The sequence below is a fragment of the Heteronotia binoei genome, chromosome 19 (assembly GCF_032191835.1).
Source record: "Heteronotia binoei isolate CCM8104 ecotype False Entrance Well chromosome 19, APGP_CSIRO_Hbin_v1, whole genome shotgun sequence".
In the NCBI taxonomy this organism is placed as follows: domain Eukaryota; kingdom Metazoa; phylum Chordata; class Lepidosauria; order Squamata; family Gekkonidae; genus Heteronotia; species Heteronotia binoei.
The window spans coordinates 15069784-15096037 of NC_083241.1; the positions used below are offsets into that span (position 1 = coordinate 15069784).

A 26254-nucleotide genomic window follows, 5' to 3' on the forward strand; every position below is an offset into this window, starting at 1 on the left:
AAACTAATTTATACAGGCGCTCACAACTTTAATGGCAGTGGCTTACAAAGTACAATTTTTGCTCACAAGACTCCACAGCTTAGAGGCTAAAACCGCTGATAGCTCCTTTGATGCTTACTGGGGCTCAAAGGGGCTGAAAAATGAAACACCATTTAAATAAACTCATGTGACCCGGCAGGCTCCTGCACACCTTTGCGGCAGGTGATAAGCCACAGGCTTCCCAAGGGTTGGTTCTGGCCCAGAGAAGAGCTAGAAAACATGGACATTGAAATGAGCTGGTGGTTGACGCAAGCTGAATCTAGGTACGCCAGAGATAAGATAACGGACTTTAACACAGAGCAATATCCGTGTGACAAAATCCTTTTAGGTCCTTAAGAAAAGCTAATCCCTAAGCTATATGCATACTTATTACAGATGAAGATGCAAGATGAGGTAGTAAAAGATTGTATGGTGCAATGGGCGAAAAACTTGGGATATAACATCAGGTTAGAAGAATGGGAGAGGCTGTGGAAATTTAATATTAAACTAACTAAGTCAGTAACTTTTAAAGAAAATCTGTATAAGGTATTTTATAGATGGCAGATAACTCCACAGAAATTGTGTAAAATGTATTCTAACATGTCTAACAAATGTTGGAAATGTACTAAACACGTGGGATCTTTTTATCATATGTGGTGGACATGTGAGGTGGTGAAAGACTATTGGAAAATGGTTCATGAACTATTGCAGAAAATTCTGAAGACACAGATCCAATTTAAACCAGAACTGTTTTTATTGAATATATATCCAGAGGATTATTCCAAAGAGATGAGACATTTGTTGGTGCAGATTAACACAGCAGCCAGGATTCTTTTGGCACAGAGATGGAAGTTTCAGGAGATCCCCACGAGAATGGACTTGGTGGGGAAAATTCTGGAAATGGCTGAGTTGGACTACTTATCCCAGTTGTTGGCTGGGAAATCTAAGGAAGAAGCAAGAAAATACTTGTTGAAACAATATATTTGGCTAGATACTCAAGACTAAGACTCAAAGGTCGTTTTCGCACTCACCTTAATCAGCAGCGACAACCCTCTTCACCGCGCAGGATCTGCGCGGATTTCGCACTAATTGCCGTGGAGCACCCAGAAGAGCCGGAAAGTCCCGGCGCTTTTGCGGCGCAAACGGAAACTGCCAAAACCCAGTTTCCATTTGCGCTGCAAAAGCGCCGGGACTTTCCGGCTCTTCTGGGTGCTCCGCGGCGATTAGTGCGAAATCCCCGCAGATCCTGCGCGGTGAAGAGTGTCGTCGCTGCTGATTAAGGTGAGTTCGAAAATGACCAAAGAGCCAGAGGCTTGCACTACTAGCCATGCTCAGCTTACAATTGCTTGCAGGAAGGGAAGGAAAGGTTCATCTTTTTTTTAAAACAGAAGATATTGGATTTATATCCCACCCTCCACTCTGAATCTCAGAGTCTCAGAGCAGCTCACAATCTCCTTTATCTTCCTCCCCAACAACAGACACCCTGTGAGGTGGGTGGGGCTGAGAGAGCTCTCACATAAGCTGCCCTCTCAAGGACAGCTCTTGCAAGAGCTATGGCTGACCCAAGGCCATTCCAGCAGCTGCAAGTGGAGGAGAGGAGAATCAAACCTGGTTCTCCCAGATAAGAGTCTGCACACTTAATTACTGCACCAAACTGGTTCTTTGCATTTATTAATATACTTAGATTTCCCAATTAGCAGCAGAAGAGGTAGGACAATTCTGGGTGTAAGGCAATTCTCTTTGTAAATATATATAAATAGACATCCACATCGATCACTGCCCTTACATAGGTAGTCACAGGGGATATGAACTTCTTTCCTGTGCTGTGGTTCCATATTGGTGTGCTGTGTTTGTATATGAATGATGCAGCCTCTTATGCACAGCTGTTTGTGGGAACCTTTAAAACATCATTGGCACTATCCAAGTGCAGGGCTGGAATAACAATTAGGCCAAGTAGACACTGGCTTATGGGCCCCCACACCTTTAGACACCCCAGGCCAGCTCCCCCCACCCATTTCCCCCCTGCTTGCAGCCCTCCCAGCCTGCACACGCAGCCAGCAACTGAGCCACTCTTTGCCCCAATTGCCTGGTACGGCTGCTGCTGACATCATCGCCAAGTTTGCCTCTCTGTGCTTCTCCCCCACAGCTTTGTCAAAGGGGCTTTGGAGAAGGTGCCTGCAGGCTGCTGCGGGGGCAGTGGGTGGTGGTGCTCCAACTCGAGATAATTTGCCAGGACCCCCTCCCCCCCCCCCCAAGATTCTAATTGTCTAGGGGCCTCCACAGGGTTTAATCTGGCACTGATCAGATAGGGAAGACTTGTATCTCTCTAGAGATCACGTGGAGTTGAGGATGAGCTGTGGCTTGGTGGTAGAGCATCCACATGAAGAAAGTCCCAGCATCTCCAATGAAAAGCGAGAAGAGAAGAGAGAGTAGCTTCCAATCTCCTTTCCCTTCCCCCTCCTCACAACAGATGTCCTGTGAGGTAGGTGGGGCTGAGAGAGTTCTCCCAGAACTGGTCTTGAGCAGAACAGCTCTGAAAGAATTGTGACCGACCCAAGGTCACCTGGCAGCTACAAGTGAGCCACTTGCTGGGAAGGGCGGGATATAAATTACAAATAAATAAATAAATAAATAAATAAAATAAAGTAGAAGCGTGGGGGATCAAACCTGGTTCTACCAGATTAGAGTCCACACACTTAACCAACTACATCAAACTGTCCTGACGATAGGTGGTACAAAAGACCTCCATCTGCTAACCTGGCAAGCCACTGCCAGTCAAGAGTAGACGATACTCAGTACCAAGGGTCTGATTCAGTATAAATCTGGTTCATGTGTTTGTGCAATGAAATCAATGTGTATGGTTGGTGTGTGTGTGTGGGGGAGGCGAAGTGCTAAGTTCGCCTTACTGTGTTCTCCTGAGGACATTCAGGCTAAACAGACAACTGATTTCATGGGTGGGGGGAAAAAGCCTTTGGTTGTAATTTAGAGATTTCCCAATAGTGAAGATGTGGGGGAAGTTATATAGCACCAATGTATATTGACTTCCCATCGTGACAAACAGGAGGATTGATTGTTCTTCAAAAGCCAGGTCAATATTTGCCTCCTGCATCAATAAACCCCTGATTTTTTTTCTGCTCCCATTGATGTCGATAGCTGTTTATAAAGGCAATCTAAATCCGGTCCCAAAGCAGGGGAAACAACTATCACCTAGGTGCAGAACTAGCCGGGAAGACAAGCGGGTGGATTAGATGGGGATGGAGGCTGCTGTTTGCAGTGCAGATAGGTCATGTATGGTTCTTTTCTTTCCTTGAGATCGACACCACGAAATAACACTGTACGGGAGCCGTGTCCGTAATTGCATACTTATGAGTGCCTGCAAATTGTGCTGTATAAGCGTTGAATTTAAAGAAAACCCAAGTGTGTTTAATTGCTTTGTAAAGTGCAGGTTTTGGGTTCTCGCAAGGATAATGGGGGAAGTTTGAGCGTAAAAAGAAGCTGAAAAATAGCTGCGTAGCAGCACAGTAAGTAAGCCTGAACTTTTTCTCCAAGGAGGTATCTGCATTGCAGAATTAAATGAGTTTAACAGTCAGCCCTCCTTCCTAAGGAACCCTGGGAACTGCGGCTAGCAACTGGGGTGGGGTGGGGGTGGGGGAGGTTAAGGGTTCCAATGCAGAATTCTCAGCACCTTTACTAAACCTCAAATCCTCATGCTGTATGGGTATACAAGATGTTCCTTTCCCCTGTTTTTTTACATGTTGCGGTTGCTGCCGCTCCCCAATCTTTCTTTTATGCTAGTTTAACACCATGTTGCAGCATTTCCACGTGAGTAAGATGGGAGGGATGGAGAAATAACAGAAGTGCAAGTTTAATGGGGGAAAATTCATCACATTGGAAGCAGAAAAGGGCATGAAAATAAAGAACGATGGGTTTGATTTGCAAATGGAAATAGCACAATAGAAAGGGAGCTTTTCAAGTCGAACTAACAGGGATGAGTAATTTGAAATCATCCCTGCCATAAAGGAAGCCATCCATGTAGCACTGTTAGTGGCTTGCATCTTGATATTTTACTGTACCAAAATGTGCCTTGTTCCTACGTTTATGTTCCTGGTTCCTGATAGCAATCGGGCTGCTGAATTCTGGACCAGTTGTCATTTCTGGGTTGTCTTCTTCGTGTAAATCCAACATCATCATCACCATCGTTGTCATCTTCTTCTTTTTCTTCTTCTTCTTCATCTTCATCATCATCATCATCATCATCATTATCATCACCCCTGCCATAAAGGCTACGGAAGCATGCATCAGTGTGGCTTGATCAGCTGAGTCTAGAGCCAGTTTGGTGTAGCGGTTAAGTGCGCGGACTCTTATCTGGGAGAACCGGGTTTGATTCCCCACTCCTTCTCTTGCAGCTGCTGGAATGGCCTTGGGTCAGCCATAGCTCTCACAGAGCTGTCCTTGAAAGCGCAGCTTCTGGGAGAGCTCTCTCAGCCCCACCCATCTCACAGGGTATCTATTGTGGGGTAGGAAGGTAAAGGAGATTATGAGCCTCTCTGAGACTCTGAGATTCGGAGTGGAGGGCAGCATATAAATCCATCATCATCATCATCATCATCATCATCTTCTTCTTCTTCTTCTTCTTCTTCTTCTTCTTCTTCTTCTTCTGACACCCGATATTAGATAGGTGGGACTGAGAAAGCTCTGAGAGAGCTGCTCTGATTGCCAGTGGACAGAGCTCAGCTCCCCTGGAGGAAATGGCAGCTTGGAAGGGTGGACTCTGTGGCATTGTACTCTGCTGAGGCCCCTCCCCTCCCCAAACCCCACCCTCTCCTGGCTCCACCCCCAAAAATCTCCAGGTAGTTTCCAACCCAGACCTGGCAGCCCTACCTTGGGTGGTAGACTAGGCTATTGTGGTGATCTAGAGTGGCCCATTCCGCTTAGGGTTGCCAGCTCCAGGTTGGGAAATACCTAGAGACTTTGAGGGCGGAGCTTGGGGAGGGGAGGGCCTCAGCATGGTTACCATGCTATAGAGCAGGGGTGGCCAACGGTAGCTCTCCAGATGCTTTTTTGCCTACAACTCCCATCAGCTCCAGCCAGCATGGCAGGTGGCTGGGGCTGATGGGTGTTGTAGGCAAAAAAAACATCTGGAGAGCTACCGTTGGCCACCCCTGCAATGGAGTCCACCCTCCAAAGCAGCCGGAGGAACTGATCTCTGTTGCATGAAGATGCATTGTAATCCCAGGAGATCTCTAGCCACCACCTGGAGGCTGAAAAAACAGGAGAGAGGTCACTTCAGTTTAAGAAGAAATACAACCAAACGGTTACAGCGACCAAATAACATTGACAAATAATGAATTAATTTTAACAAGGAACAAATGCAATGTAATTGCGTTGGTTTTTCAACATGGAGTCCCAATGTCAGGGAGTCGGCTTGAAACATCCTGCTTCGATCACTCTTCAAGCAGAGGGTGCTCCATTGATAATAATATGCAAAAGCCTTCCAGTTCAAAGTAAATTAGCAATAATACTTCCACAGTGTTCCATGATGGCAAATAATATTGATGTATTAAGAGGGGCACAAAAGTATCTCCAAATGAACTTCAAAGACGGCACTACGCTTTGAGCCCTCGAGCTCTTGTGAGTGTAGTGCCGTCTTTGAAGTTCGTGTGGAGATGTTTTTTGTGCCTCATTTGGTGTCATGAGGCTGAGGTTTGGCTACATCAGGGGGTGTAGCCTAACATGCAAAGGAGTTCTTGCTACAAGAGAAGCCCTGTAAAGTACTATCAAGTCACAGCTAACATATGGTGAGTCATATATCTTCAGATGTATTAAATTGAGACTGTTGGAGTTGGAGGAAAGGAAACTGCATCCAACAGACCCTTATATTTGCTCCCCAACTTCCTTAGCTCTTTATGCTTTCTGCAGCAAAATGCCCCATTCTATCAGACTTAACCATTCCAACGTCATCGCAGGGCATTTATGTTGGCTAGACTAAATGTGCTTCCCTCCAAAGTTTTACAAGGGAGATATCATGGAGTCCCTTTAGGTGACAGACTCTGTTCCTGTGGGGCGAATATTCCCGACTCAATTCAGCATATATTGCTTGATTGTTTCTTTTATCATCATCTCCGTAAAGATTTATTCTGCAAGCTTTCTTTCTCCTTAGATTTGTCTATTCTGCCACCCTGTTATTATTTATTGAACGATTCTGAGGGGGACGTTAGTGGGGCTGTGGCAAAATTTTGGCTGACATCCTTAAATTTAAATCTGACCGTGTATGAATGCATCTGTAAGCTTGGTTTCATTTCGATTTTATCTCCAATGTTTAAATTTTTATATTCTCTGTGTTTTTATTTGCAACTGTTGTGCCACTAAAGGTTTGGTATGGTATATGGTGACCCTGTAGGGTTTTCAAAGCAAGACACTTTCAGAGGTGGTTTCCCATTGCCAGCCTCTACATAGTGATCCTGGATTTCCTTGGTGGTCTCCCATCCAAGTGCTTACCTGGGCTAGAATCAACGGGTTGGAATTAAATCAGAAGTGTCTCTGACTCAACATAAGGAAGAATTCCTGACTGCTAGAGCAATTCCTCAGTGGAGCAGGCTTCCTCAGGAGGTGGTGAGCTCTCCTTCCTTAGAGGTTTTTAAACAGAGCTTAGAGGCCATCTAACAGCAATGAAGATCCTGTGCATTTAGGGGGAGGGATTTGTGAGTTTCCTGCATGGTGCAGGGGTTGGACTAGATGACCCTGGAGGTCCCTTCCAACTCTATGATTCTATGTGGTCACCTGGAGATGAATCATATTCACCACAGGTGAACCGGCAAGGGACTGTTTACAAGCAGTGGTCTTGTTTGGGTAGCAATTTCTTAGCAACCAGCCTGCCTCCGAGAGTGCAACATTTAGTGGGTTTCTTTTCTCTCCCTCATTCCCAGGTGTTTTGCGACTATCACGGCCATTCTCAGAAGAAGAATGTGTTCCTGTACGGATGCAGCATCAAGGAGACTTTGTGGCAGGCCGGGTGCAGCATCGACACCAGTGTGGTCACGGAGGACGTGGGCTATAGGGTAAGACTTGCTTCTGAGAGCTCAGAATCCAGTCCTAGGGTTGCAGGCAAAAGTCCTTTGCCCACCTCTGGGGTCCCTCCTCTCCGTGATAAGGCATACGTGAATGATTTGTCACAAACACTGGAGTGTTTTCCAAAGTTTCTTCAAAGGCATTAGCTCATAGGTGTTTATTCGCTTTTCCTGTGATCAAAAGAGTCCCTTCAACGGGGTATAATGCCATAGAGTCCACCCTCCCAAACAGCTATTTCCTCCAGGGGAACTGCTCTCTCTCATCTGGAGAAGAAAAAGATATTGGATTTATATCCCATCCCTCCACTCCGAAGAGTCTCAGAGCAGCTCACAGTCTCCTTTACCTTCCTCCCCCACAACAGACCCCCTGTGAGGTGGGTGGGGCTGGAGAGGGTTCTCACAGCAGCTGCCCTTTCAAGGACAGTCTCAGAGTGGCCTACAATCTCCTTTCCCTTCCTCCCTTCCTCCCTCACAACAGACACCCTGTGAGGTGGGTGGGGCTGGAGAGGGCTCTCACAGCAGCTGCCCTTTCAAGGACAACCTCTGCCAGAGCTATGGCTGACCCAAGGCCATCCCAGCAGGTGCAAGTGGAGGAGTGGGGAATCAAACCCGGTTCTCCCAGATAAGAGTCTGCACGTTTAACCATTACACCAAACTTTCCTGGAGATCAGCTGTAATTATGAGAGGTCCCCAGAACCCACCTGGAGGTTGGCGATTTTACTCTAAATATTTTTAATTATTTCATTATTTCCAAGGGAGGAAAGGCATTTAAGAGGTGTGCGGTCCCTTTAAATGTGGTGGCCAGGACTCCCTTTGGAGTTCAATTATGCTTGTCACACCCTTGCTCCTGGCTCCACCTCCAAAGTCCCCAGGTATTTCTTGAATTGGACTTGGCAACCCTAGGGGGAGAGGCAATTATGCTAAGCTCACCATTTCCCATCTGCATCTGCCACAATCTCCTCTTCGACTGTTAAAGGTTCAGGTAAGGATACCAGGCTTCCCAGCAATCCCTTTCACTGCCCATTGGTAGCTTGGGCACCAGTGGGAGGGAATGAGGTGTGGAAGGAATGTGCACTAGAGATGTGCCAACATCATGCTGTGACACCCATGTCACTTCTGGGACATAGGGGAAAATCTAGCACGGGGGGGAGGGTTAAACAGGCAGCCCAGGGCAGCGAATCAGGCCCCTGAGCAATTGACTGTCATCTGCTTCCTTCTCCCTCTCTCTTGCTTCCTTCTACATCACAGCTTGCTTTGCAAGGAAAGGAAAGGTCCCCTGTGCAAGCGCCAGTAGTTTCTGACTCTGGGGTGACGTTGCTTTCACGTTTTCACGGCAGACTTTTTACAGGGTGGTTTGCCATTGCCTTCCCCAGTCTTTTACACTTTCCCCCCAGCAAGCTGGGGACTCATTTGACTGACCTCGGAAGGATGGAAGGCTGAGTCAACCTTGAGCTGGCTACCTGAACAAGCTTTCGCTGGGATCGAGCTCAGGTCGTGAGCGGAGCTTAGGACTGCAGTACTGCAGCTTTAACACTCTGCGCCACGGGGCTCTTTTGCTTTGCAAAGGCTTGCTCAATTGCACAGGAGCTACAGAGGAAAGCCTCTATTTTCTCCATTGGCTGAGGCTTCTCCCTTGAAGAGGAAGGGGGGGGGGAGCCTGCTTTGCCAGGCTCTCTCAACTGCACAGCAGAGCTACTGAGCCAAGCCTTTCTTCCTTCTATTGGCTGGGACTCCTCCCCCTCCTGGTCCCCTGGAGAAAAAAGGAAAGAGTCAGAGCTTCCTTTGCCCAGTTCCCTGGATCCCATGGGAGAGATACAAAGAAAGCACCTTTAAGACCAACAAGTGCTACTGTTTTAAGTTTTAAAAAAATCTTTAATTGTGTTTGTATTCTTTATAAAGTTTATATCTCTGCTACCTAATCTTAAATAGGGACACAGATGGCCTGATCCGACATGGCCCGGCCCAACAAGGCCTCATTTATGTCAGATTTGGCCCTCATAATGAACTGAGTTGATACCCCTGATCTGGCATTTGCAAAAAAAACCCCTTGATGGTAAAATGTAGACACACTGGCATGTCAAACCCTTCCCCAATGGCTTCTGGGAGCTGCTGGCTGTGATCTGGCAGTGGAAACCCTAGATACAGAGCCCCTGTCTGTCTTTCCCTCTGGCCTACAGGCAGAGATATTGGGCACGTGAGTGGGAAGAAGTCCTTGGATGTAAGCAGCAACTGAGCCCAGGGGCAGGGAGACTGGAGGAAAAGGTGATAAGCTAGTGAACTGAGGGACAGGTGTGTGTGGAGAAGGCAGAGGCACAAGGCAATGAATGCTGGTGTAAAAGTGTGAAACTGAGGGCCAGTTGGGTGGGACATAACGTACTGTTTGTACCTTGGGAAACAGAATTTATTTATCTACCCCAGGGGTGGCCAACAGTAGCTCTCCAGATGTTTTTGCCTACAACTCCCATCAGCCCCAGCCATTGACCATGCTGGCTGGGGCTGATGGGAGTTGTAGGCAAAAACATCTGGAGAACTACCGCTGGCCACCCCGATCTACCCCACCATCCCGCAAAATGGAGATCCAAAGCGACTTACATAGTCATTCTCCTTTCTTCCATTTTACCCTCGCAACAACCCTGTGAGGAAGGTCAGACTGAGAGTTTGTGACTGGCCCAAGGTCACCAGGTGAGCTTCCAGGGCAGAGCAGGGATTTGAACCTGGTTCTCCAGGTTTGTTTGGTTTTTTTGGGTAGCAGGAACTCATTTGCATATAAGGGAGGTAGCAAATATCCCACAGCATTGACAGTCCCACTGGACAAATATAGATATTCAGAAACACCAATGTGCACCTTGGATTTTATGGTTAAAATGTATAGAATTGATTTTATTGTATATTGTTTTTTAGTATTCTATGTGGTTTTTAACTGTTCTTAGCCACCCTGAGCCCATTTGGGGAGGGCAGGATATAAATCTGATAAAATAAAATAAAAATAAATAAAAAATAAAATAAAAATAAAATAAAATAAAATAAAATATTAGGCCAAACACCCCTGATGTAGCCAATCCTCCAAGAGCTTACAGTAGGCCCTGTAAGAAGAGCCCTGTAAGGTCTTGGAAGACTGGCTACATCAGGGGTGTGTGGCCTAATATGCAAAGGAGTTCCTACTACAAAAAAAGCCCTGCAGGTCTCCCAAATCTCTCTCTGCGCACTTGGATCTACCCTCTGCCACTGCCACTGCATTGATACTGTCCAGATTGTTTCTGGGTTCACATGCAGGATACCAGAAATTCAGGCTCTGAGGGGGCCAAAGTCCATTGGAGAGCTGTAATCATATGTATTAACATTTATTTGCTCCATTTATCAGGGCTTTTTTTGTAGCAGGAACTCCTTTGCAGATTAGGCCACACACCCCTGATGTAGCCAATCCTCCAAGAGCTTACACAGCTCTTAGTACAGGGCCTACTGTAAGCTCCAGGAGGATTGGGGTGTGTGGCCTAATATGCAAAGGAGTTCCTACTACAAAAAAAGTCCTGTCTTCTATTATCCCCACCTTGCTCCCCAATGGGGACCCAAAGTAGTATATGCATATTTTATACTTAAAAAGCAGTTGGAAAAGATGGTGGGGTTGAGATGAAGGATGTGGTCCTTGGGCAGAGGGTTAACATTTCCCATATAGAAATCATTTCCCTTCTTAACAGTTTTAACCTTGGTGAAAGGAAAGAAGGCATCTGTATGCTTTCCCCATACCAGCTGAGATGTGTGTGTGTGTATGTGTGTGTGTGTGAATGAGTGACATCTGTTGCAGAAATGGCATATGGTAATTTGAGACATTAAAGAACCCTCTCCCCATCTGAAAGCTTACCGGTTAAGGCATCCTTAAATCAAACCATCAATTCAAACAATTGAATACACAATACAAATGTTTCACTGTTATCAACAAATCAATATAATTGCTACCTTGCTGGACATTGTAAAAGTGGCACCTGTTGCAGAAAGAAAGAGAGAAAAGACATCTGGTCAATGAAATTAATGAAAGGCTGAACTTGCTGCCCAAAATCATCACAAGGAGGCACCACACAAATTTCTGTAAGGATGGAGGCCGACAGCTGGGGGGGCCAGCACTGAGGAGGACTTGTAGCTAACCATCTTCCCAAGGAAGAAGAAGAAGAATATATTGGATTTATATTCCGCCCTCCACTCCGAAGAGTCTCAGAGCGGCTCACAATCTCCTTTATCTCCCTCCCCCACAACAGACACCCTGTGAGGTGGGTGGGGCTGGAGAGGGCTCTCACAGCAGCTGCCCTTTCAAAGACAACCTCTGCCAGAGCTATGGCTGACCCAAGGCCATTCCAGCAGGTGCAAGTGGAGGAGTGGGGAATCAAACCCAGTTCTCCCAGATAAGAGTCCGCACACTTAACCACGACACCAAACAGGGAGCAGAGTCTTAGTAGTACATACACACATGTGGCAGTGTTCCCTCTAAGCTGAGTTAGCGTGAGCTAGCCCACAGATTTTTAGCCTCCAGCTCACATATTTTGGTCTTAACTCAGGAAGGATGACCCCAGAACATACTAATGGATACAGGAGCTCACAACTTTCATGCCAGTAGCTCACAAAGCAGAATTTTTGCTCACAAGACTCTGCAATTTAGAGGGAACATTGACAGGATGATAATGGCAGCTAGTACACACTGCATTTAGGCCCAAACATTAAAGAATTTGGTTTTTTTTTCAAAACCTTCTTATACGTTGGGTTATCACCTTCTTTATGGGTAAATAGCCTTAGCACAGAACTTTAATGAAGGTCTCGCTTAAATGATCTGCAAGGAGGAGGAATGTGTAAAATATATCCCATGTACCTGGGAACTTAGATAGCAGAGGGGTGAGGTGTGTGAAGCACATCTTAGAAACCACAATGTGATAACACATACAGACAAAGTAAATAAAAGGGAGGCAACACACAGTTTTGCTTTCCTCCGTTTTAAACAGGAATCCTAAGTGAAAGGTGCCCTTGGTGGTTGGTTCTCACTATCAAGAAAATTATTCCCATGCAGCATACGAATATGGGCAAGTCGTCTACAGTCAATTGATGAGGCCTCTAATTTAGCCCATAATCTGTCTCTGGCAATGCTATCAAAGACCATTTTATAATCGATAAAAGCTACGTAGAGTGCCCCATGGGGTCCGGCGCTATATTTTATTGCCAGGTGGTATAAACCTGCATTAGTAGTTTAAGGTGGAGTGGCTGGGTCTAAACCCCACATGTTCTTTAGCTGTGATGTTCTCTCGGTCTAGTCCAGGGGTGGCCAAACTGTGGCTCGGGAGCCACATGTGGCTCTTAAAGCCTCCGCCACCCCATCAGCTGGCTTGGAGAAGGCATTTTTCTCCTTAAAACACTCCTCCAAGCCAAGCCAGCTGGCGGCTTGGAGAATGCATTTCAAGTTAAATCTGGCGGTGGTGTGTCATGCCCTGCAGCTTTCCCTTTCGATTAGCCTCTTTATTATTGTAACTGGGGGGAAAGTGGTAGTAGAAGGGAGCCCGTGCGGTGTAGTGGTTAGAGCGGTGGCCTAGGATCTGGGAAACCCATGTTCAAATCCTGTCTTTTCCAGGGAAGCTTGCTGGGTGACGTTGGATCAATCGCATACTCTCAGCCAAACCTACCTCACAGGGTTGTTGTGAGAATAAAATGGAGGAGAACAATGGGTGCCCATTGGAGGGAACATTGGGAACACATGGAAGAATAATAAATAAGATCTGCAATTAGACACTCGCTTAGAGGAGAAAAAGAGCCCTGTGGCGCAGAGTGGTAAAGCTGCAGTACTGCAGTCCAGGCTCTGTGAAAATGTGAAAGCAGCGTCATCCCAGAGTTGGAAACGACTGATGCTTGCACAGAGGAATAGCTTTACCTTTTTACTTTGAGGAGAAAACAGTCCCTTAAGCACCCTGGGAGACAGCCAGTTAGGGCTTAAATATATCTTTCACACACACACACTGAGAGCCAGAGCTTTTTTTGAGCAGGAATGTACAGGAACACAGCTCGGGCTGGCATGTCATCGGGGGGGGTGGTGGTGGTGGTGGCCTAATATGCAAATGAGTTCCTGCTGGGCTTTTTCCACAAAAAGCCCTGTGTGAAACAATGGTGATGTCAGGGGCTATGGCCTAATATGCAAATGAGTTCCTGCTGGGCTTTTTCTACAAAAAAAAAGCCCTGCTGAGAGCCAGTGTGGTATAGCAGCAGACCTCATTTTGGGCAGGCGCTCACAGGAGCAGACCACCGGAACCTCTACATTTTATTGTGCTCTTTCTTTCTTGCCCCCTCTCCCATCAAATACTTGCTTCTGGGCTCCATTGTTCAACTCCCCTCCCCCCCAATGAGAATTTTGCCGAACTCTTAAGATTTGACAAACTTTCTAATATTTTCCCCCACAAAAAAGAGGGGGGGGGGTTAACCGAAACAGATAAAGCAGACAGATGGAAAGCTTCCTCATGCCGCTGTGGCCACATAGGAAAAAGCAATTTTAAAAGTATGATGGGAGTAAGGTTTTATTCTGACAATTATAATTCAAGAAGCCTTTTAAGGTAGATGCTGAGCTGGTATGATTTAGTACACATTCCGATGATGTCAGGGGTGTGTGTGTCAAGTCGGCTGAATTCAATAACGAGTCTCTTGATAAAGTAGCAAGTTTATTGTAATCAGAACTGTGGACCATGGCAGAGATTGAAGGACTGAAACACATATGCACTAATCCAGTATTTAAAGTATGAATCTAAAGGATTCCTACGGGGGGCAATCTATGCAACACATCTTCACACTAGGATGCTACTTCTTTCGTTCCCAGACCGAAGTCTTGACACCCCATACTCCCCACAGAGAACAAGGCTGGGAAGGCGCCACTATCTTGTTCACAGGTTAGCATTTCAAAGCAGGTTACACAACAAAGGCATTTCTAGAGAGGGGGCAGGAGAGTGAGCTAACAGCCCCCGGTGTACACTGTAAAGTACCCAGACTCCTTCACTTCAGAACCAACCTTAATACAGATATTGAGTAACCCATAGCAGACTTGACATACTGCCCCCCCTAGGATCCCCCTCCTGCCGGGCGGCCTTGCAAGGAGGGCGAGTCACATTTATGGCTCCGGAACTCGGGCCCCGAGAGGCTCCGGCACTCCCCCTTCGAGGGGAGGGTTGGTGAATCTTGTGAATGCCATTTGGACGGCCCCGGAGATCTGCGCAGTAGGCTGCAATGAAAAACAGGGTGGACTTTACCAAGAGCAGGGGGGAGGTCTAACTCTACTGTCACCGGGTTGATTACCCGCTTGATTTTGAATGGCCCTAAGAACTTAAAAGCCAATTTCCTAGACGGTTGTGCCAGAGGCAGGTTTTTTGTTGACAGGTACACGGAGTCCCCCACCTTCAAGTCCCAGACTGGCACATGGCTTTTATCGTACTGTTTCTTATACGCCTCCTTGGCCAGCTTCAGGTTTTCTTGAATGGCTGGCCAACATTGGCTGGGACCTTGCCACCATTGCTCGAAACTTGAGCCCGTCAATCCCTCCCCCCCTGGCAGCATGGGAATCGGCTTTCCCTCATACCCGAACACTGTTGCAAAGGGAGATGCTTTTGTGGAACTGTGAGCGCTGTTGTTGTAAGCGTATTCAGCGAAGGGGAGGAGGTCCACCCAGTCCGACTGGCGTAGGCTCACAAAGCACCGTAGGTACTGCTCTAGCACCCCGTTCACTCTCTCAGTCTGTCCGTCCGTCTGGGGGTGATAGGCAGAACTTAGCCCCTGTTCCATCCCTAGTAACTTACAAAACTCCCGCCAGAAGGTGGCAACGAACTGAGGCCCCCTGTCACTTATGACCTTGTCAGGGATGGAGTGATGTTTGGCCACGTGGTCGAAAAATAAAGTCGCTAGTTTCTTGGCCGTGGGTAATTGGCTGCAGGGGATGAAGTGGGCTTGTTTTGAAAACGTGTCCACCACCACCAGTATGACTGTTTTCCCCCGGGAGGGGGGTAGCTCGACTATGAAGTCCATGGACACCATGGCCCATGGCCGTTTTGCTGTTTCCAGAGGCTGTAGGAGTCCCGGGGGTTTCCCCCCCCTCCTTTTTGCCATCACACACACCGGGCAACCAGCTACAAAGTCCGACACATCCTTCTTTAGGGACGGCCACCAGAACTGCCGGTGCACCAAGTGCAAGGTTTTTACATAGCCGAAGTGCCCAGCTAATTTGGAGCAGTGACATAGTTGGAGAATTTCTTTCCTTAATATTTCCGGGATGTACAGTTTCTCCCCCTTGTACCAAAGAGCGTCTTTTCTTTTCTGCAACCCCTCCGGCCGCCCACCTCCCTCCCGTTCGGCCTCTAAGGTGATTCGTTCTTTGCTTAGCCCGCTCAATTCCTTTTTCCTCTGCGAGCGGGTAGTGACCATAGCCGCCACTTGTGTGGGGGGGATCAGGGAATCTACCACTTCCTCTCTCTGGCTCTCATGCTGTGGGAGCCTGGACAGGGCGTCTGCTAGGAAATTGCGGGTCCCCGGGATGTGTTTCAGGGTGAAGTCGAATCTGGAGAAGAAGCCCGCCCACCTGATTTGCTTTTCACTCAATTTTCTTTTCCCTGTTAGTGCCTCTAGATTTTTGTGGTCCGTCCATATCTCAAAGGGCACCCTGGCTCCCTCCAACCAGGACCTCCAAGTTTTCAGTGCAAACATGACAGCGAAAGCCTCTTTGTCCCACACTGACCAGTTCCTCTGCTCCTCCGAGAACTTTCGCGAAATGTAAGCGCAGGGTCTCAGCTTCCCCTCCTCATCCCTCTGCATGAGAATGGCTCCTACGGCGACGTCGGAGGCGTCGCATTGGACCACAAACCCCTTCCGCTCATCTGGGTGGCTTAAGACCGGCTCGCTTGTGAACAGTTGTTTAAGCCGGTCGAAAGCCGCCTGACAAGTCGGTGTCCAATTCAGCCTGGCCCCTGGTCGCTTTGCCTCCTCCCCCTTCCCCTTCGTCTTCAGGAGGTCTGTTAGGGGCAGAGCGATCTGGGCGAACCCCTCAATGAATGTCCTATAGAAATTGGAGAATCCGAGGAAACTTTGGAGCTGTCTACGTGTCCTCGGGGGGGCCCACTCTAGAACTGCCTGAACTTTGGCTGGATCCATGGCCAGCCCGTCCCCAGACACCCGGAAGCCCAAATAGTCTAGTTCCGTGCGGTGGAACTCGCATTTAGACAGCTTGGCGTAGAGCTGGTGCTTCAGCAGGGTGGCCAGCACTTCCCTCACTAGTTTCACATGGGATTGTTCGTCTTGCGAATAAATAATGATGTCATCAAGGTACACCACCACCCCCTTGTACAGAAATTCCCGCAATACATCATTTATGAAATTCATGAACACCCCCGGTGCCCCTTGCAATCCAAACGGCATGACTAAATATTCAAATTGCCCCATCGGGGTGTTGAACGCCGTTTTCCACTCATCCCCCTCCTTGATGCGCACTCGGAAGTACGCGTCCCGCAGGTCAAGCTTTGTGAAAATCTTCCCCCCCGCCACCGTGCTTAGCAAATCTTTGATGAGGGGGATGGGGTAGGCGTTTGACATGGAAATCGCGTTAATCCCACGAAAATCCGTGCAAAGCCTAAGACTGTGGTCCTTTTTCTTTCTAAACAACACGGGGGCCGCGTGGGGGGCCGTCGCGGGTCTGATGAACCCCCTTTTCAAGTTCAAGTCTAGGAATTTTCGCAGCTCCTTCTTCTCAGCCCACCCCATTTGGTAGAGCTTGGCCCTGGGAAGGCTTTCCCCGGGGATTAGTTCTATCGCACAGTCTGTGCTCCTGTGGGGGGGTAGCTGGTTGGCCTCCCGCTCACTAAATACCTCCATCAGGTCGCGGTAGGCGTCCGGGACATGGTGCACCTCTTCCACCAGGACGCACGCCCTCTCCCGAGCGGCTGGCGCTCGTGGCCCCCATGCTGCCTGCCAAAGGTGCTGGTTGCAACTTGGGTCGGGAAATCTGATGGTCTGGGCTCTCCAGCGGATGAGGGGCTCGTGCTTTTCCAACCACCCCACTCCCAGGACCACGGGGTAGCCGCAGGCGGGCGCGATCACAAACGTCTCTGAGTCCCAGTGATCCTCAATCCCCAGGGGGCACGGCTCAGTCTCTTGCGTGCAGGGTTCCCCCCCCATTACTGACTCATCCATCTGTTCAAAGTGCATGGGGTGGGGCAGTTGTAAGCGTTTCAATCCCAGAGCCTCCACCACCTTGGGGGAAATCAGCTCTCTATTACAGCCCGAGTCTATGAGGGCCCGGATCTGTAGGAACCTTTTTAGCTTTGGGTTCAACAATTTGACCACTATAAAGTACAACCTTCCCGTGGGTCTCACCGTGAGCGGTGCCTCCTCTCGGTCGACCTGCTGGTTGGCACCGTTCAAAGCAGGTCGGTGTCGTTTCCCGCCGGCTCCTCTTCCCACGCCAGCTCGGCCAGCTCCTCTGACAGACGCACCTCCTCCTCTTGTAGGTCGTCTTGCACCAGGAGCGCGCTGCTCTTCGCCGCGTCCTTAGGGCGGCCGGTGGTTTTCTTGGGGCCGGGGGTGCCCGGGCAGGTGGCTCCCTGCGGTGGGGCGGCCCCGGTGGCTGATTGGGGGCAGCCGGAGGCCAGATGGTTGGGGTCCCCACACCGAAAACAACGTCGGGGCCCCCCCGGGGCAGCCACCGCCTGCTTCTTGACTTTAGGTGGCTCAGCCTTCCCGGGGCTTGCTTTCGGCGTTCCCCTGCCGGCGGCCAGTGCTTGGCGCAGCATCGCCACTCGTTTCAGGTTGGTCTCCACCTCCCCCGCCAGCTGAATCCACCCCACCAGGGTATCGGGGCGGGCTTGCGTGAGCACTCTATCCAGGATGCTCGGGTTCAGCCCATTGGTGAAGTGCTCGATCTTCATCACCTCGTTCCAGTTCTGAGCCCGGGCGGCGTTGGCCTGGAAGTCGGCCGCGTACTCCCGGATGGATCGGGCCCCTTGCTTCATGTTCCGCAGCGCCGCCAGCGCTCGGGTTTCTTGCAGGGGGTCCTCGTACTGGGTCAGCAGGGCCTGCACGAAAGTGTTTACGAAATGGAGGACCGGGCTGTTGGTTTCGCATAGGCTCACATACCACTTCTTCGCTGCGCCCCGTAGCTTCGACCCGAGGTAGTCCACGCGGCTCATCTCATCGGGGAATGAGTCCCCCCAGTAGTGCATGTAGCTGTTTGCTTGGATCGCGAAGTAGTTCACTTCCTCCGGGTCCCCGTCGAACGTGGCGTCCAGCTCCCGGCCCCCCCCAGGTCTCTTTGTCTGACCGGGGCAGGGGGGGGCGCCGCTGGGGCTTGCGGGGCCGCTCCGGGTGGAGGAGCAGCGGGGCCCTGTTGAGCCGGGGATCCCCGCGGACCCGCCGGGGCTGGCTGTTGCTGGCGAGCCCCGGTCACCCCCAGCGCTCTGCCCAGCTGCGCGGTCAGGGTCTGCATCTGGTCCTTTAGGTCTCTCACCGCCCCGTCGATCTCCCTGCGGACCATCGCGCGAAACGTCTCGTACTCCTCATCGGTCTGGTCCTTGGGGCTCGCCCCTCCGTCCTCCGCTCCGCACTCGGCCCCTTCGCTTCCACTCTCGAGGTCCTGCGCCCCCGCGGCGCTGGCGCCTTCGCTCGCCTCGCCCGGGTGGACGGCGGCGGCCTCGGCCAGTTGGACCCGCTTGGTGTGGCGGGTCATGATCGCCTCCCGACGGACCGGGGCTTGATCCATCAGCGTAGTGGAGGTTCTTGGCTGGTATTGCCGTGGGGTCGCCACCAGCTGAAACTGTGGAGGGGAGGCCGCGGTCCTTCTGGCAGTATGGATGTGCCAGGGTGTCTCGGCCCCCTCCACTCTGGTTGGGAATCCTCCATTCTCCGGAGACTGTTCGGACATCGCCTTTTCAGTTGCCGGAAAGGTTGAACTCCAAGATAGGGAGTCCTTCAAAATGTCAAGTCGGCTGAATTCAATAACGAGTCTCTTGATAAAGTAGCAAGTTTATTGTAATCAGAACTGTGGACCATGGCAGAGATTGAAGGACTGAAACACATATGCACTAATCCAGTATTTAAAGTATGAATCTAAAGGATTCCTACGGGGGGCAATCTATGCAACACATCTTCACACTAGGATGCTACTTCTTTCGTTCCCAGACCGAAGTCTTGACACCCCATACTCCCCACAGAGAACAAGGCTGGGAAGGCGCCACTATCTTGTTCACAGGTTAGCATTTCAAAGCAGGTTACACAACAAAGGCATTTCTAGAGAGGGGGCAGGAGAGTGAGCTAACAGCCCCCGGTGTACACTGTAAAGTACCCAGACTCCTTCACTTCAGAACCAACCTTAATACAGATATTGAGTAACCCATAGCAGACTTGACAGTGTGTCACATGCAAACGAGTTGTGCTAATGAGCCCCGGCACCTCTTTTTCTACGAAATGACCCCTGTATTGCAGATGGAGCTCTGGTAAATTCAGGCTCTACTGTGTAGGTTTGCTGGATGACTCTGGCCCCATCACATCCTCTCACCTTAACTAGGGTTGCCAGTCCCCAGGTGGGGGAGGGGATCCCTGGTTTGAAGGCCCTCCCCCCACTTCAGGGTCATCAGAAAGTGTAGGGGGGAAATGTCTGCTGGGTACTCCATTATTCCCTATGGAGACTGATTCCCATAGGGTATAATGGAGCATTGATCCACAGGTATTTGGGGCTCTGGGGGTGGCCAGTTTCTGAGGTGGAGCCACCAAATTTTCAGCATAGCATCCAGTGCCTCTCCACAAAATACCCTCCAAGTATCAAGAGGATTGGACCAGGGGGTCCAATTCTATGAACCCCAAAAGAAGGTGCCCCCTATCCTTCATTATTTCCAATGGAGGGAAGGCATTTAAAAGGTGTGCTGTCCCTTTAAATGTGATAACTAGAACTCCCTTTGGAGTTCAATTATGCTTGTCACAACCTTGCTCCTGGCTCCACCTCCAATGTCTTCTGGCTCCACCCCCAAAGTCTCCAGATATTTCTTGAATTGGACATGGCAACCCTAGACATGTGGCAATCCCAAAAGGTTTCCAAAGCAAGTGGTAGTTCCCTGGTTTGAAAAGCCCATTCAGTTGCCACACACCTTATGGAGAGCCAGTTTGGTGTAGCAACATGGCAACCCTAACTCTAACTGAACCCACCAGGGTGGCTGTTGGAGAACATGGAGGAGGGAAGAACAGTGTTGGAAGCCACTTATTGGGAATAAAAGCAGGAGATAAATAAATACCAGGGCTTTTTTTGTAGCAGGAACTCCTTTGCATATCAGGCCACACACCCCTGATGTAGCCCACCCTCCAAGAGCTTACAGGGCTCTTAGTACAGGGCCTACTGTAAGCTCCAGGAGGGTGGGCTACATCAGGGTGTGTGGCCTAATTTGCAAAGGAGTTCCTGCTACAAAAAAAGCCCTGATAAATACACACATATGCATATGTGTAATCAGCGACCATAGCCCTTGGACCTGGTCTGTCTGGGCCTGCTTGAAGGTTTGAGTGGGGGTCGCTTTGTAGGGAAAAAAGGTTGCAGGAGCTCAGTCACATATCTCATTTGCATATGCCCCAGGATCTGTGTGCAGCGGGGAGAGAACTCCCCGCTGCGTGCAGACCGTGGCTGGAGGTTTAGGAGCTGTGCTCCTGTGAGCTCCTGCTGAATTCAAGCCCTGGGTTTGAGCATCCTAAACTAGCCCTTGTTCAGTCTAATGCATCGCTCTTATACGCTGACTTGGTGGAAAGAAACCCTGTGAGCAGGCGCTGTGAATCAATTTTGCTTCTGCAGACAATGGAAATTATCTTTATAAACAACCTTTTAAAGGTTTAATTAAATTAAAAAAACACCACTGCCAGGTAACTGGAACACGAAATGAGTGCCGTGCTCATTTGTAAACATTAGCAAATGCGAACTTAATATTCTGTTTGTTCTACAAGTGTTTCTCAGGTCTCAAGCTAACGGTTTTTCCCCCTATGTTTATTTTCTCATTAATTATCTTTTAATTGTAGATATAAAAAAAAAACCTCACAAAAAAAACCCCGAACAACCAAAAGAGCCGTTTGTAACAATGTGGCAAAATAGCTGTTAAGGGGTAGATTTCTCTGGCTCTCTCAGTGCCTTATACTAAGACTGGCACAAGACTGGCACAAGACTGGCAGAACTCTCACCTGCCTTTCAAGGTATAGTTGCTTCCAGGGTTGGAAACTTCAAATCACTGCACACTTGAGACCAGCTTGGCATGCATGATCAGTGTAGAAAAGCTTTTCAGAAATGCAGAGAAGAGAACGACCATCACCTGCTAATATCTGCACATTTAGCACTGGTGGGGAGGAGAGGGGCATAATAATAATAATAATAATAATAATAATAATAATAATAATAATAATAATAATAATAATAATCTTTTATTTATACCCCGCCCTCCCCGCCTAGACAGGCTCAGGGCGGCTAACAGGACATGGTAGAAACCATGATACAAATAAACAATAGATAATACAGTTAATAATTTAAAGAATAAAACCAATAAAACAGTAAGACATTAAAATACAGTCAAATGGCATATAAGATGGCTCGGTATTATTGATCTTATCAAGAGTTCTGTCTTAAAAAGCTAGCCGGAAGAGGGCAGTTTTGCAGGCCCTACGGAACTGGTTAAGATCCCAGTTGCATCAAGTTGGCAGCTGACATACGTAGGGTTGCCAATCCCCAGGTGGGGGCAGGGGATCCCCTGGTTTGGAGGCCCTCCCCCCCCTGCTTCAGGGTCATCAGGAAGCGGGGGGAGGGGAGGGAAATGTCTGCTGGAGACTCTATTATTCCCTATGAAGACTTATTCCCATAGGAAATAATGGAGAATTGATCCACGGGTATCTGGGGCTCTGGGAGGGGAGTTGTTTTTTGAGGTAAACATCCTCTGTATATTCAGTTTAATATCTAGTGCCTCTCCCCCAAATACCCCCCAAGTTTCTTCTTTTTTTTGAATTCAAGATTTTTATTCACAAAATTCCTTATAATATGTAATATAACCAAAGCAGAAACTTAAAAAAAAAACAGATTTAAAAAAAATGCAATGAAGACGAGATAAGCAGTTACTCTATTTAAACTATTTAAAGGCAACTTTCTCACTTTCTTGTTTTATCCTTCTTATTTTGCCCTCTCTTTTTACGCCTTCTACCCCTTCCTTGCATACTCAGTTTTATTTACATTTGTATAACCAATCATAAAATTTTGACCAGTCCTGTATTGTACTCTTAGAAGTTTGAGTGCTAAGCTTATAATTCAATTCCTCTATTTCAGCTAGGTCCATTATTTTTACTATCAGATCATCCATGGTTGGACTCTCCTTATTCTCCCAGCATTGTGCAAGTACAGTCCTTGCCGCTGTTACCCCCCAAGTTTCAAAAGGATTGGACCAGGGATGCCAGTTTTATGAGCCCCTATCCTTCATTATTTCCTATGGAAGGAAGGCATTTTTAAAGGGACATAAAAATGGCCAGACTCTCTTTGGAGTTCAGTTATGCTTGTCACAACCTTGCGCCTGGCTCTACCCCCAATGTCCCCTAGCTCCACCCTCAAAGTTTCCTGGCTCCACCCCCAAAGTCTCCTGGCTCCACCCCCAAAGGCCCCAGATATTTCTTGAATTGGACTTGGCAACCCTAGACATATGGCAACCCCAAAAGGTTTCCAAGGCAAGTGGTAGTTCCCTGGTTTGAAAAGCCCGTTCAGTTGCCACACACCTTATGGAGAGCCAATTTCGTGTAGTGGTTAAGTGTGTGGACTCTTATCTGGGAGAACCGGGTTTGATTCCCCACTCCTCCACTTGCATCTGCTGGAATGGCCTTGGGTTAGCCTTAGCTCTGGCAGAGGTTGTCCTTGAAAAGGCAGCTGCTGTGAGAGCCCTCTTAGCCCCACCCACCTCACAGGGTGTCTGTTGTGGGGGAAGAAGATAAAGGAGATTGTGAGCCGCTCTGAGACTCTGAGATTTGGAGAGTGGAATATAAATCCAATATCATCCAATATCATCATCATCATCATCACACCATCATCTCTCTTGACTTAGTCCTCTCACTCTCTCCATATGGTCCTCCATGGGAACATACGTCTCTGCAGGTCTTTCCTGTGGATATAATGCCCTCGGCCTTGGGTCAGCCAGAGCTGTGGCAGAGGTTGTCCTTGAAAGGGCAGCTGCTGTGAGAGCCCTCTCAGCCCCACCCACCTCACAGGGTGTCTGTTGTGGGGGAGGAAGGGAAAGGAGATTGTGAGCCACTCTGAGACTCTTCGGAGTGGAGGGTGGGATGTAAATCCAATATCTTCTTCTTATTATAGGCTTTTAAGAGCCAGGTGGATATCACTGTGGAATCCAAGCTTATAGCTGAACTTGTACCCACTTGTGGAGTTTTTAGCTCTATCACCTGTCCTTCATTTTTAATTTTTTTAAATATATGTATACCATTGATTTTACAGGTTGTCGTGTGACTCCTTTTTAAAAAATCAGTTTCATTATACGCTGCGTGTTATTAGCCTGTTTGGTCCAGATTTTTTTTAATTTTGGGGAAATTGGGATTAAAAAGGACCCCTGAATAAATGAATAGGCCGCAACCAGGGCCAGGGCCAGGCTTTCTGGTGGGGGCTGCCCCCTCCCTTCCAGGTGATGCAGATGACATGGAGGCAGCAGTAAGATTGCTGCAAACATGACTGAAGCTGCCTTATACTGTGCGATGTGAAGACCCCACTGACCGCTGGTCAGAAGATCTCTCTATGGTGGGCAGTGCCACCCCAGCTGGTCCTGTTTGCTCTCTGGCATTATTGGGAGAGTGGCCAGGAGCAGGTGCTGGCCTCCTGGGCAATTTATAGGGCCGGGGCCTTTCACTGGTGTGGGGAGGGCAGCGGCTCTCCTGGGCACCCTGCAGCACAATTGAAATTGCCCAGGAGGTAGGGGGCAGCCCCCACACTCCCAGGGGGTACACAGTTTGGCACTCCCCAGGGCGACCGCACCCTAGGCGACCACCCTAGGCACGCCGGTCCTGGGCATAATAACCATTGTAAGTTAGAGCCAGTGAGATCTGGAGCCATCTCCATTCTCCAGTATTCCCAACGATGACATAAGCTCCAACATCCATTTTGGTACTTGACAAATACTTTCTCTACAACTAATTGCTAGATCTCTGATTTACCCAGCCAGGATGCAGATTTGCCTCCCATCCCCAAGTTCTAACCCCTAAGTAATTTGAGAAGTAGGAGAAAAATAGCTTCTATTGACTGATGCCCTAGAAATTTTCCCTTTTCTCTATGGTGAAGATCATAGAGACTAGGGGGAGGTAGCCTAAAGCATCACCCAGAAGTGATATCACATTGTCTCCAAACTCCAGCCACCCCAAGCACCACCCTTAGCATTTATTAAGACATTGATTGGGGGGGGGGGGGGAAGCAGGGTTGTGGTAGAAGAAATACTGGTTTCTCTTCCATTTGTGTGAGTTTGGTCTGTCTGAGAAAGAGAACAAAGTTTTTCCTTTCCCTTTAGGTCTATTGAACAGCAGGTTGCAGGTCTCTATACTCCAAGGCTGTCAGGAGGCATACAAAAGGATTGTGAGCACTGGCTGTGGCCTCATATGACTCCCAATGAAAACAAAACAAAACACAGAATTGACAGGTAGCTCTAGGAAATGCCAGAAACTCTGCGGTAAAACCATGCTCCCAGCAATTCCTCTGTAGTAAAACCATACTGCCAGCCAGGGTCGTTTTGTAGAAAAATAGGCAGTGGAGCTCATTAGCATATGCTGCCACCACCCTAGCCAAAAGCAACCCAATGCAAGAAAGGAGAGCCCTGGGCGAGCGAGGCCTGCTTGGGCTGGCTAGAGATCCAGCCAGCACAAGCAAGCCTCACTCGTCTGGGGCTCTCCTGGGCCACACACCTTACCCCCAGTCAAAAGGCCAGCAAGCCACCCACTGCCCAAAATCACATAAGAAGTGGAGAAAGGGTGGTGCAGGCTTCTCCAGGGGTTAATGAAGGCTGCTGGGGATGGGAAAAAGCCCCTTGCGGCTGGTTGGCTGCCCGCTCTCCTAATCCAGGGATTGTTATGCAGCTGCACCTACTATTCAATGGATAATGTAGGTGGGGAGGAGGAAGGGGAACCCTCAGAAAGGTTCAGGAGCTGTGCTCCTATGAGCTCCTGCTGAACCTGAGGCCTGCTGCCAAAAATTCCTCTGTAGTAAAACCATACTCCTAACCAGGGCTTTTTTTTTTTTGTAGCAGGACCTCCTTTGCATATTAGGCCACACGCCTCTGATGTGGCCAATCCTCCTGGAGCTTACAGTAGGCCCTGTATGAAGAGCCCTCTAAGCTCCAGGAGGATTGGCTACTTCAGGGGGTGTGACCTAATATGCAAAGGAGTTCCTGCTGCAAAAAAAGCCTTGCTCCTAGCAATTCCTCTGCGTTGAAACCGTATTGCCAGCAGTTCCTATAGCTACCTTATATTTTTCTTCTGTTTCATTAAAACCCGAAGTGATGTACCACTGCAGAGGATATGTTTGCTTAAAACAATTCTCCTGCCGCTGCTTGGTCAACAGTCGCAGGGGGTGGGCAATCCTCCACCCTTCCCAGGGGAACGGGAGCCCTACTATGGCGTGTTGTGCAGGAAGTCTGGAAGATACCCAGAAAGGCACTTGCAATCAGTCATTGAAAACACCCCCACCCACACTAGAGCTGCTGCAGACATGTGTGAGAGAAAGTGTGAACACAAAAGGAGAGGGAAAAAAACCTGTGCAATTCTTTGTTGCTAATTTGAAGTTGTCTAAAACCAACACAGCTACCTACCTGGATTTAAAATAGTCTGTAAGACTTCCTGATCCATATGCAATTCCCATAAGCGATGAGCTTTTAGCATCAGTCAATAAAATGAATTCTCTTTGTGTGTGTATGTGGAGGGCGGGGAGGTGGTCTGGAGATTTGAGGATCTGATAGGAATGGAATGAGGGGAAAACAATCCCCGGACAGCCTCCGGTTCACTTTTGGGACTATAGGTGGCGTTCTTTGCCCAGCTAAAAAAATAAAGTAGAGAAGAGCTAAATACTCCCCTAATAGATATTGTGCCAATCTTCTTTTGAAGGGTGTTTAGTGGATGAAGGCTCCCGGTTGTGCTTG

General features: G+C 48.7%; 1 protein-coding gene across 1 annotated transcript in view; it reads left to right on the plus strand.

The window, feature by feature from the left end:
* The window catches only part of AGBL1 (AGBL carboxypeptidase 1), a 686235-nt gene that overhangs the window by 343695 nt on the left and 316286 nt on the right, over positions 1-26254 (plus strand). The window contains exon 20 of the mRNA XM_060260374.1: positions 6945-7076. Coding sequence (XP_060116357.1) covers positions 6945-7076 — 132 coding nt within the window. The remainder of the gene's footprint in view (positions 1-6944; positions 7077-26254) is intronic.